Below are 13,447 nucleotides of genomic sequence, written 5' to 3' on the forward strand. Positions count from 1 at the left end.
ACAAGAAGCAAGATTCAAATATGTGAAATTAAAAAATGATAATAATTCTAGTTTAAAATATCGGGATTCGGGACAGAGGGCATAAGTAAAAAAAAAAAAAGAAAAAAAGATGACTATATGTTGGACTAAACGGGAATACAATACTATCATCCCTTTGTATATTCTACTTTTAAATATAGAATGTTCTATTGATTGAATTAGTAAGGCATGTTTCTAAATAGTAGCACTGCTCCTGCAAATAATCATGATAATAATAATAGTGTTGATACAAGTGTGTAGTGACAGGGACACATGGAATGAGCTTTTATTGCATGATTAATCATTTTTCAGACAACAAGACTCCCCCAAACATTAAAAATAAACAGCACTGTACAAAACAGCACACCTTTACCTTATTTTTTTTATTATTTTTTTTGCCATCAACATAAATTGAATAAGGTGGTGAATGGAGTGCAAGGACACGAGTCGTGTTGATGTTGAGATGTACAGGATGAGCTTGATGTCAAAGTCAAAGTATAAGCACCATCGTCATGTAGTCAGGAAAGGCCATATTGACAGGAAATACTCTAGAAAGGGCAAAGGAGCGCTTGAATGTACAAGAGGGGCGTTATCACAGTTTTCAGACATTTTTAACAACTGAAAAAAAAAAGAACAATATTGGTGTATAGCACTACTTTATCATGCAATTTACTTCAGTAAACTTTCCGACACACAGACAAAATATACTTCAATAAGTAGAACTCAATACATATCTGTCCAGCAATAGTCACAAAGCCTGTAAGTGATATTCTTTTAATTAGATCCCTATCAAAAATAATATGCAGGTTTGTATTTTTCTTAATATATCTAAAGTGCAAGTAGGTATCCGTTTTTATTCAATGCTTTCTGTTAGTATAAATATACAAAGCAAAAGAAAAACGCAACATGTTTTTCCTGTTTACATTATATTTTTCTGAAAGGAGGCGCATCATATATAACAAACCATATATATATTTTATATATATATATATATATACATACATACACACACACAGCACAGATAAAATATTCCGAAAAGTACAACCTATCTCATATGGGATGATAAAGGGCTTGGGACTAAACGGTGACATGGGATATGTTCATTGTGCATTGACACCCGCAGCCCATCCCACCCGTCAAATCTGAGATCCGCTTCCCATCACAACATCCATACAGAAGACCAGCTGAATGAGGGTGCTTGGTCATGTGACTCGAGAAGAACTGCACGGCCAACGAGAGACACTGAAACCCGGATCGTACAAGTTCTGTAAGGAAGGCCACCGCCCACATTTCATGGAAAGTTGCCGTCCGATGACATCATGCATGCGTGGTCGTTCTTAAAAAGACTGGCTTTGGTGCATGTTCACGGAAAATCCCGATGAGCACTCGTTGTGTTTTTAAATGACATATACATCACATTTGCCGACACTGTTGTCAACAGACAAAATTAATCAGCTGGCTACGATAACTACGATCATGACTTTTGGAACACGGTTTATCCAAATCATGGGCCGACGAGACAAACTTCTACTCAAAACAGAATTGTGAAAAGTAATCATTGGTTGTCACACTTCTACCTTTTCTAGAAAATGATCATTTCATAACAGGCCCCTTTAAAGGAGAAGTCAACCCCCAAACATTTTGGGGGACAATAACATGTTCTATGTAGCCACACCAGTCTAATTATGGTATTCTGGTTGATATTGTGTTTGTGGAATATTAATTAAGCAGCAAAATCCAGCCATTTGTATCCATGTGAGGGCGGCCATTTTGTCACTTGCTGTCAACTGAGGATGACATCAATGTTGCTCAGGTCTCGGGCAACGACCAATCACAGGTCGACATCAGAAAACAAATGAGCTGTGATTGGTCGTTAGCAAAATTGATCATCTTCAGTCGACAGCAAGCGGCAAAATGGCCGCCCCCTGAAATGGATCAAAATGGCTGTATTCTGCTTCATAACTCATATTCCACAAATATAATGTTATCCAGAATGTCATTTTTAGACTAGTGAGGTCACATATAACATATTATTCTCAAGAAATGTTTCCGGTTGACTTCTACTTTAAACTCCTAACTCAAGAGAAACCATAGCACAAATCGCAATTTGTACGTCCTGTGATCAGCGGTCTCAGGTGAGAAAGTAGTCACTCAGTCCCCAGTCCACACTTGTGGATTCTAATGAGAGGAGGCCTTGTTGGAAACTGCCGAGGCCTCCCAAACACTCCAAAAGCAATATGAGGCCTCAGCAGGGGGGGGAAGGCTGTGCGTGTGTGTGTGCGTGCGTGTGTGCGTGTGTAAGACCCCAAAGTGAGTTCAAACCACTGCAGAGGGGCTGACGTCCATGTTGAGCGTGTATGGAGCAGAATAAACCAAGGGAGGGTTGTTGATGGTTGGCTAGCAAACCCAAACATGCTGATTCAAGTTTGAGAGAACTTCTAGCTGATTTAAAAACAACAACAAATAACCACGTTGTTAATTGAGTAAGCACATTGCCATGCTTTCTAATTGATATACCTATTTATTGTTTTCATCTGGTGATAGTCCATACACGTGACACTACGCCATGCATGTAATATTGCGCACTAACAAGAAACATACCTCTCTTGTAATTAGCTCCGCCTCCACCTGGGGAGGGAGAAACCTGACACGATTCTGGATAAAGACAAAGCGGTAAGAACTCAGAGGAACCATGACGTAAAGTGAGCAATGAAGGGGCAATAGCACCATAATGAGATATACTGCCTCGGCCCCTGCACTGATAAAAGGTGCGAGGACGCCTCACTTGGTTCTTTAACAGCTTTTGTCCCCACTCCACACTGACAAAACCGTCTCGTCGAGCCTCTGCGGATTTAACATCCAGCCACCGACAACATCTCGATCGAGTGTGATGTCACCGCAGCCCCGGTCAGTATGGAGGATCTGCCTGCGTAACAGCGCTCATAAATGAAAGTGGACAGAGGTCACTGACCATCCACGTGAGGACACGTAAACGAGCGGAGTGTATAAGGCACGGGTTGTAATGACGTCAGAGAGGATGCCTGCACTGCGCAGGCGTGTCTTTTCCCTCCCTTAATTAATTTTAACCTTTGCACACACCCAAATGGACCCTTTGTGTTCGCCCCCCCCCTACCCGGGAGGATGAAAGCAACAACAACAAAAATCCCCCCCACAAAAAACGTGGGTCTCTTAATAAGGAGTTTTCTTTTCTTTTCTTTTTTACAGCTGATTCACAAAATCATAATTAGTTCATCTAAGTTAGCACTTTTTTTTTCACTGATGTTTCTACGGAGATGGTGCAAGAAGGTCGGATCCTTATGACAGCACGGAGGTCGACTTATCCCATTTGTTGAAGTGCGTGAGAGCTGCAGTTTTTATTTTCTCATTAGATTGTGCATTTTTTAGGTCAAATTCAAGACGTTAGCCTACTTTAGCAAACCTCTGCTCAGAAGCCTACAAGCATGCAGACAGGTTTTTGCCATTCTGCAGGTCACACACCTGTAGAGCGCGTCCATATTCACTCTGCGTACCTTTATATTAAACTATAAATTAGGGATGAACGTAGTCGATAAATACTCTTTTTGTGCTGATTTGTTGAGACGACTGTTATTTTTTACGTATAATAGAGCTGTGTTGTCATTTCTGGTTAAATCTTTAGTATATATATATATTTTTTTTAAATAGCTTTTGACGTGTGCAAAATCTTTCGACAGATATAAACACTGTTCATCGTCACTGAAATCAAGTAAGAAACAATTGTTACAGTTAAAAGTCCTTGATAGCAGCGCTTACTGTGACATGGTGATAAAGTGGGTGACATCCAGTCAAATGAGCGAGGAGACAGCCGAAGTGCTGCTGCCTTGTGTGTGTGCGTGTATGTGCATATGAGTGTGTGTGCGTGTGTTTGTAGATGGGGAGCGGGGTGGGGGTGATTCCCTTGGAGATCTTCTCTCTTTCTAGTCACTTGACACTGTTAAGTCTCATTTCCTCGATGAGTTCTCAATTTTGTTTGGCGTCTCCTCTCCCCGACCGTCCGTCGGTCGGTCAGTCGTCGTCGCCGTCATCCGCGCCGTGCGGGCCCTCAGGTAGCAGTTCCGAGGCCCGTTTCTCTCGACTCCTCTCCTGGATCTTCCGCATCTCGTCCGCGTATTTACAGAAGGTGTTGCCAAATTTGGACCACACTTTGCACGGAACCGTGATGGAGTTCCGGTACGTGGGCTTCACCTCGCTGACCCGCATAAACACGCCGTACTTGTTGGAGCCCACGTCGAAGAAGAAGCGCTTGTTGTCCACCGTGAGCGACGTGCCCTCCGGGAGCTCGGACGGCTCCTCGTCCACGCCGTAGTCGTCGATGAGTTTGGCCAAAGCGTCGCGGAACTCGATGAGCCCCTGCGCCGGCAGCGCGATGGTCTGGCCTTGCGAGCTTCCCAGTCCGGGCCCCCGATTAACGGTCTGCCGGATCCTCAGGAACCGCCCCCTCTGGTTCTCCTTCAGATCCATGTAATATTTCCGATTCTCCCGCACCAAGAACTCGCTCTTGAGCGCCCGCCGGGGCTCATCCTGCACCAAGTCGGGGTTGCTGGGGCCCAGCTGGGCGTAATGTTCGATAAAGTCGCCGAGGTAATCACGGAACTCCACGGCCACCGACATGGAGAGCGTGAGGCGGCTCTTGTTTCCCCCAGCGCCGACCTCGGCTATCTTTAGGAAGCGTCCTTTCACATTCTGCTTGACGTCAAGGTAGAATCGCTTGTTCTGGATGTCGACCCGCTTGGAGGCGAGCTCCTCGGTGTCGTGCTGCAGCCGGGACATGGCTCCCATCGCACCCGGCGGCAGCGAGCCAGGGCCTGCGGTAGGCCCTCCGTGGTCACTGCCGCTGTCTCTGTCCGCCATGATGCTGCCTTCCCTGCTTTACCTTCCTTCCACCGTCTCCCTCTGCCTGCTGCAACCTCGACTGCCTGTCAAAACGGCTCTGGCGCGCTATCGCGAGAAGAGCGCTCGGGAAGGAGGGGGGTGCTGAAAAAAAAAGAAAAAAGAAAAAAAGAGAGAAAGTGTTGTTGCTGTAGTTCAATGGGGCCGCGTTCAAGACATGCGCGATGATGCAAAATCATTTTTTAGCCTTGGTTGTCATGTCATTCCCGATTATAGCATGCATAGATAATTGTGTGTGTGTGTTTACATTTTTGCTCCTTTTTCTCTGTCATGCCTCCTGTCAAACCGCTGTCTGACTGCGTTTCCAATAAATAGCCATCATATATTACACAACCTCTCAGGGAGTATATATTAAACACTCCTGTCCATAACATTGTCCCGTTATTTAAAAATAATGATAAAATAAATAAATAAATATAAAGCTTAACATTATCCATAGATAGATAGATAGATAGATAGATAGATAGATAGATAGATAGATAGATAGATAGATAGATAGATAGATAGATAGATAGATGGATAGATAGATAGATAGATAGATTGATTAGTTGATAAGGTAAAGATGGCAAATTGCCCAATCCGATGGACGTCTGTGCTGAAGATTTCAGCACCGCGGACAGCGACCGTGGCAGACTGCGTGGAGCGCGTGTCGTTATGAGCGTGATTCCTGTGGGGGTGTCAGAAAGAAATTTCTGAATGAAAAGCTGAGTGGGAGTCTGCAGGAGTGAGTGGTGAAACTCCATGAATCACTTCACTGTGATTGGACTTGTGTGTGACTGTTTCTCAATGGGAAATTATTGATGGCCTCTTAGGGATGAATCAGTGCAAAGGGAAACTCAACGAAATGTCTGTCTGTCTGTCTGCCTGTCTGTCTATCTATCTATCTATCTATCTATCTATCTATCTATCTATCTATCTATCTATCTATCTATCTATCTATCTATCTATCTATCTATCTATCTATCTATCTATCTATCTATCTATCTATCTATCTATCTATCTATCTATCTATATATCTATCTATATATCTATCTATTATGTGGCTAGCAAGCTACCCAGGCAGCTTTCTATCCATCTAGCTAGGTATCTAACATCTTCAAGTTTCAGAATGAGAATTTCAGTCAGAAATAGAAAATGACACGGTAACAAATAAAACAAAAACACTAACAGCAAACTAAGGACTTAAACAGGCTACTGGTTGAGCAGAAGTATAGAATAGTTCATAAATTATAACTGAAATGACCAAAAAATATATATGTTTCATGGTGGCGTTAAGCAACAGATACAGTTACATTGTAACACCAATTCCGTACAATCAATGGTTGAGAAAATGAGCAATAGCAAGAATGGTCAACTAAAGCATATATCAAATATATCAGCAGTGTTAGACATTTTACCAACAAAGGTAGTGAAACAAAGCACACACAACCACTAGTACGCCACAATAGGCTATTTACAAAGTAAGTAAAATTTAAGATCCTATACACTGTGACTGGACCATATGTTTGCATCACAGTGTAAATCTGTGAATATTTTGACATTGCTCATGTTGCATATCCAGCCTTGTCCTCATTTACGTTTGCAATTTGGATTCCTTCAAAAATTATTTGCAGTCCTGAGAGAGTTTTAGTACTACCAATCATAATTGCTTCCATATCATTGTAAGATTAAGAATAATGTATTTATTACCATCCATCCATTTTCTTAACCGCTTATTCCCATCAACACTTATTTGATTTAGTTCATTGTTTACAGTATCTACAAGCTCATAATTATTGCTATTATAGAATATATTAGTGTCATTTGAGAAAAAAATATTAGTTTTAGTGATTGAGGCTAGATTTAAATTCTAATCTATGTAAGCATTGAACAGTTGTGGCCCCAACAGAGACCCCTGGGGGACACACCATTTTAATTTAGCTACTGTACCCTTCCCGTTCAAAGAAAACACTTTTTGACCAGTGCCCACACAGTAAAAATTTTTTGCGTCAATTTACAGTAAACTACTCGCAGCTAGAAGAGCCGGCAGCATGCTTTTATTTTGCAGTCTACTATTGTGATCTAAAACAACAGTTGACTACCATAAAAAACAATTCAGTACTGTGCTGTTCCCAAAATTACAATTACAGTATTATTCTGTCAACCCTTCATTTGCATTTTACTGTTTGTTTTTTTTACACACTAACAAAATAACCGTTAATTTACGGTAAACTACTGGCAGCTAGATTCGCCAGTAACATACTGTTATTCTACAGAATAAATTAATATGAATTAATGATTGATACTAATAGTGTGTAAAAACAATGCATATGCCTTTTGTATGTATTTAAGTTTAGTTGAGTTGCCTCCTTGTTTTATTTGTACTCTCTCCAGTTAAATACCAAATTTTGATTGAAACATCAAAATATGTTTTGAAAGGGATTCATAGCCATAATCTTATCAGACAACAATATATTGTCAGGTGGGGGGGGTGGGATTGAGGACCCAAATACAGGGAGCAAAAGCAGCCAGGCAAGGATGCAGTCAAAAAAGGGGATTTAATTAAGAAAAAGGAAAACACAATACTTGGCAAAAATAACAAAATCAACAATGTCCAAAAGCATAAGACAAAGCATCAAACCAAACAGGAACACGGCTAAGCAAGGAATGATGACGGCAGGACGTGGCATGGGTGTGGCAATGACAATGACTCGACAAGAACTGAAAGAAAGCAGGGAACTAAATACACATAGTAACAAGACAAGGAGCGACACCTGGACAAGACACACGTGGCTTGGGGAACTGATTGGGTAACACCAGGGACCGGGATGACAAGAACAGGAGGACATAAAACTTGACGAGACATTGACAAACGAAGACACACAAGGAAAACATGACCCATATCAAAACCAAAACACAATCCATGACACATATAGGGTTAACACAATTTGTGCTACAATAATCCACCCTCCATCGCTGGGGTTATGTTGCATGATGTTCATGTTAAAAAAGTTGCACATAAGCTTGTAAGTTTACAACATGTTAAAGCCATATTAAAAGATTAGATAAACCCTCAAAACAATTCCATGTTGTTCTTATGTGGGAAAAAGTGTCAAAATAAGCAAAAATAAATAAATAAAATAAAATAAAAATTGCCCAGCAGAAAAAATACGGGTCTGAAGGTGAGTTTTCTAAAAATGTATGGTACTTTTTTCTAAATAAATAAATAATTACATACATAAATAAATACATAAATAAAAATCTAGGGTATTTATACCCAATTTTAAAGCAATAAAAAACTCAACATATAAACATCTACTGTATAATGCATTAAGAGCTCAAGGGCACTGGATAACAAAAATATTGTGCAAATAGCAGAAAAAAATAAATACATGAAAAAAATAAATACATGAAAAAAATGAAATACATGATAATGCATCAGATTTATATAGCGCTTTTCTAGACACTCAAAGCTGCCTTACAATGCACTGAATACAATATTTGTGCACTCACACATTCACATAGTGGTAGCGGTAAGCCACTTAAGTAGCCACAGCTGCCCTGGGGCAGGCTGACTGAAGCGAGGCTGCACCTCCAACCCCTCAGACCACCACCAAACATTCACACCTTCCATACACCAGTGTCAGACTGTCCATTCATCTAGGGGCGAGGAGGCCACTGGGAATTTCGGGAGTTTCCCGAAAAGCCAGTCCATTCCAGGCCAAAAGTGGTGCACATCAGTATTCACCTATTACCCTAAATCATCTGGGATAATATTTAAAAAGTTGACCAAATCTACACAGGCAAAGCTTAATAATATGCAGGGGAGGTTTGCACGGAATGCATCACATGATTTCATGGATGAAGAAGAATGATTAGTGAATGAGTAGATAGTTGGGTGGAAAGCCGAGGAGGTTGGTTCACTGAACTGATTCCCAGAATTGGAGCAGCAATCCCAGTAATGTGGCTCTCATTTAATTAATTGAGATTTAGTAGCATTTTAGGGGGAATAGTAGCACCCAGTCCTGAAAGAGCTTTATTAATTGAATCTTAAGGAGGGCACACAGACCTTCAATCCGAAGGCCTTGTGTGTGATTGGTGTGTTGGTGCAGAGTACTAAACCTGTCATGCCCTTTCAGAACCTTGGACAGGCACCCTGCTCTGATGTGATCCTCTTGATGGTGACCGGATGGAGGAGGCTGTTGTTTGTGAACACTATGAAATGACCTTTCCTGCAATTTCCTTATCATGTCCTCTTACATGACAGTATTTCTCTCTCTCGGGGTGGACATCGAGAGGCTTTCTGACCTCTACGAAGGGCGCTTTGCTGTGGACAGAGTTATGTCATGATTGATGGATGCAGAAAGAGGCCACCAATGCTTTTGTGTTATTTTATTTTGCTTGAGTAGTGCTTGCAACATGTTAGTTATAATCTCAAAACAGCACGTTGTGTCTCAGCAGCTGCTGCGTCTCTCTCTGCACATCACATGCTTTAGCCGAGGACCCCATTGAAAGCATTTCGCAGCGTTACTCATCGCAACCGCAGTGTGTAGCAGCGAGCATCGAGAGCCACACTGGTCACCTATACGAGAGGCTTGGCAACACGCTATTGTGTCTGTGCACTGCGTGATTCCTACTGCAATCAAGCTCGAGGAGGGTGGGGGATCGACCACATGCAACAGCGGTCCTTTGCAGCTGGATTTTAAGGCTGTTTGCGCAGAAAGCGGCGATCCGACGCCAGCGAGCGGGCAGGTGATGCTTGCTCACGTAAGGCGCACGCGTGTGATGAGGGGCGCAGGGGACGCGGCTGGAGGGTGCGCGCTACTGTTGCACCGCCTCACCGGATAACCGCTATCTCGTCCTGTCTGGTCTTCCCCGGGTTCCTCTCTACTGACTAACGGATTTACCGGACAGAGATTTTTTTTCCTTCCTTCTCTTTTATTAAGTGGATCGAGGGCCTGAACTTGCGTGGAGTGTTTATCATTTATTGTGATTCCCCCTGTAAGCGCACAAGCTTTTTTTTCCCCACCCGGAGAGGCAATGCGCCCACCCATGCGATGCTAGCCTATTAGCTGGAGAGAGTGAGAGAGAGAGAGGGTGAGGGAGAGAGAGAGCGGAGGGGAGAGAGAGAGGGAGAGGTTTCAGTCGTGGATTCAAGAGAAGACTAATTTACGAGTCTTGCTTTGCCTTTCAGGAAAGAGAAGAGGGGAGAATGCAGCAGTCACATTTTTTAAGAATGCAGGAGAAGCGGGCCGTTTCCGGTTCCTAGGCTGGTGTGCGCGCGTGTGCGTGCGTGTGTGTGTGTGTGTGAGTGAGTGAGTGAGTGTGTGTGCGCGTGCGTGTGTGAGAGAGAGTGTGTTAGTGTGTTACCGAACGCGTGTGCCCCCCATACGAGGCCAGCAGCCGTATGGGGAAAGCGGCGGCACACACAGATGGCATGGACACTTCCGCAAGGTCTGCCGCTCTGCCTCTGCCCTGCCTCCCCTGCAGCCGGAGCTCGTTCACCGCCGTCTCAATCTTGCAGCTCCCTCCGCCGCCCAGCAGCACTGCACCACAGCACAGGCTGACGGTATGAGGCTTGATCCAGTGCATTTCTCCATGCTGGTCATCGGGGTCTCGTTCGCCTGTTACGCCCCGAGTCTCAACTCCCTCCAGGACCAGGCGTACCGATCAGCTGTGGTCATTGAGGGCGAGGTGCGCTCCTCCCCGGAGAACGTCTCCTCCCGGGAGCCCTACAGTGTGAATGTCAAAGTGCTGGACGTGTGGCCCGTCAACAGCGGCGGCCTGGAGAGGGAGCAACTCGTCACCGTCGGGGACTTTAGTTCCGAGGCCCCATGCGCCACGGTGGAGAAGGACCACAGATATATCTTTTTCATGGACCCGACCGGGGAGCCCTACGTGTTCAAGGCGTCGTACGCCCCCGTGGACGCCAGCGAGCCGGAGCTCAAGAAGGATGTGGAGAGAGTGTTGTGCGAGGACTGCGGTAAGTTCCAGGTGCACATGCACTAGTCTGCGAGGGCCACTGGAAGTGATGGGAAGGAGACAGGGCTGCGCGTGCACGTGTGGAGTCTATACAGTGTCTGCGCATGCGCATGCGCGAGCCGATTGACACTTCAATCCGCCATAACCCGGTCACCCATAATCAAATGAGAAGCATGGTAGAAAATGTGTGTGGTGTGTGTGTCCTATGGATGTGTGTGTGCTATAGAAACTACCCCCCTCCCCTCAACACCTCCCCAACGCCCCCCTCCCTCCCTTCCATCCACTGCAGACTCCTGCTGACTGGTGATCAGTGCATTCTGACTCTTTGAGCATAGCCAGCAAGATCTGCACCATCACAGATTAGAGTGGAGCTCCTGTGTGTGTGTGTGAGTGTGTGTCCGTGCGCGTGCGTGGTGGACAGCAAGCTTGTGTTGAGGTGACCTTTGTGTCTGTTGCTGAGGATTGTTGCCAGGGGCCAGTATATCAGATGTCAAATCATGACATGTCTCACAGTTGTGACTGCAGTGACCTGTGAGTGGAGAGTTCATATAGGCCATCCTGTTCCCCGGGTATCTGAAATAGTATTTACGTTCATAAAGTGCACCATGCACACACATCTGTTGCACTTTTAACTTTTATTATTTTAAATCACACTGCGATGACGTACTTGGGGAGACAAAAAAAATACACGACACGGACCATCGGAATGAATGAGTTGAGTTAGACACCTTTGGACCGTATCATTGATCATAACAAGACGACATGGTTTTATGCTTATAACGTGGGAAAAGTTTAGACTAGAAACCTTTTTTTCTCTTTCATAATGAACGCCTGTTTTCATTTTTCCTTTATTTATGTTTGAATGAGTATAGTGTAGATTAAAAGAACGCGAGAGCCCTAATAAGTGGAGATCAACCTTTTCGATCACTAGTTCTCAAACGTTTTACACTGAGTGCCACTATAATGACCAACAACAAAATGATTAAAGAATGATAAGTTTTATTCCTAAAATGAGAATATGAAAACAAAAAATCATAATAGATTATTATCCACAATGCAATTAAATAATGGATTTTTTTAACTTGAGGGTTTAATAAAAATGCATTGTCCAAAAAAGTTGCATAAATGTTTTACCTAAATGAATCTTTGAAAACAAACATTTCTAAATTGCACCCAAGGGAAATAAATGCAACTGTACCGAAAAAAGTTGTAGCCATTGTAACATTATGCACAATACAGTGATTCTTTCACATACCACTAGAGGGAGCCAGTGTAGGTAGTGGTAGTCGAATCACACTTACTGTAGAAAAAATCAACAGAGAACAAATGAACAGTAATTAATAGATGTACCGTAACGGTACTGAAAAAAAGTTGTAGCAACTGTAACATTATGCACAGTGATTCTTTCGCAAACCACTAGAGGGAGCCTGTGTACACTAATGTAGCCCTGTCGCCCTTTTAAAAATCACTGGCTGTAGAAAAACAAAAACAAAATCATCAACAGACATTGTAAAGTCTTGTATAAGTATTACACTATATTTTATATAAGTATCTGGGATTTTGAAACCAAAATCATCATCATTAACAAATCAGCATAATGCCTTCTTTGCACAGATAACTGCAACATAAAGACCTGTTGTAAATGACAAGTGCCTTGAGATGATTTTGCTGTGTTGAATACACACTCTATGAATCAAATCAAATTGAATGAAATCCTTAGAGAAAGTGGGAACAGGAAGGAAGTCAAACGTCTGTGCAAAGAGCTCATCTAATAGCCCAGCTAACAATGTGACGTTCTATTTTTAGCCCTGTGACATGCTAAAATGATCAAGTCATTTATTTATGACACTGCTGTTGCAATCAGGCTTCAGTGTAGAACATATTTTCAGGGAGAGATAGGCATACATACACACACGTCGGCAAGTGGAAGCACAATCTAAGGTAGGAGATATACTGTAAAGCCTGTGTTCACATTATAGATACGTTGGAGTAAGCAGTAGATGTTCAAATATGAGATGCAGGGGCAAAAATATTTTTCAGGCTCAAATTGTTTTCTTTTCAACAAGGCGTGTTTGTTTGTTTGCGGGGTCAGTACACATAACGTTAATCAATACCAGAAAAATCCACATCTGGCTGGGTTTCATTAGGAGCAGCAGTGCAGACACACACCCTGAGCCGACCCAATCCATGCCTGAGACTAATACCAGCCAACCAATCACAGCCATCGTCCTGGAACACACACTACAGTCCACAGTTTAATGCATCTGCTTGACACTTCGGTTGTGTCTTTGGCTTCAGGAATTGATTTATGCTAAGGAATATTTATTCGATGTTTACGAGACTTAGGGAAAAGTGCATATTGTAGTCAAGCAAACAAAAGCAATACCCGCCGTGCCATTTTCCCTTCGCACCATGAGTGAAGCAAATCATTTATCTGCAAATTGTAATAATCTGATGCTGAAAATCCCCTTTTCATTGTTTCTGATTACATAGCGTCATGAAGGCTTGGCAACTGTCTATTAAATGTTGACATTTACAT

General features: G+C 43.0%; 2 protein-coding genes across 4 annotated transcripts in view; one reads left to right on the plus strand and one right to left on the minus strand.

The window, feature by feature from the left end:
* Positions 1–288: 288 nt before the first annotated feature.
* LOC144058737 (transcriptional activator protein Pur-alpha-like) lies at positions 289–4,997 on the minus strand. The gene has a single exon (XM_077577213.1). It carries the CDS (start codon positions 4,906–4,908, stop codon positions 4,063–4,065), a length of 846 nt encoding a protein of 281 aa, XP_077433339.1. The 5' UTR covers positions 4,909–4,997; the 3' UTR covers positions 289–4,062.
* A 4,487-nt stretch (positions 4,998–9,484) lies between these two features.
* Positions 9,485–13,447, plus strand: part of LOC144059338 (pro-neuregulin-2, membrane-bound isoform-like) — a 58,147-nt gene continuing 54,184 nt past the window's right edge. For all 3 annotated transcript variants that reach the window (XM_077578335.1, XM_077578336.1, XM_077578337.1), the window contains exon 1: positions 9,485–10,909. In XM_077578335.1, coding sequence (XP_077434461.1) covers positions 10,498–10,909 — 412 coding nt within the window. In that variant the 5' untranslated portion in view covers positions 9,485–10,497. The remainder of the gene's footprint in view (positions 10,910–13,447) is intronic.

The sequence above is a fragment of the Vanacampus margaritifer genome, chromosome 10 (genome assembly GCF_051991255.1).
Source record: "Vanacampus margaritifer isolate UIUO_Vmar chromosome 10, RoL_Vmar_1.0, whole genome shotgun sequence".
Lineage (NCBI taxonomy): Eukaryota > Metazoa > Chordata > Actinopteri > Syngnathiformes > Syngnathidae > Vanacampus > Vanacampus margaritifer.

Excerpts from the sequence above, each read along its gene's own strand:
- LOC144058737 (XM_077577213.1), bottom strand. The coding sequence starts at position 4,908 with ATGGCGGACAGAGACAGCGGCAGTGACCACGGAGGGCCTACCGCAGGC.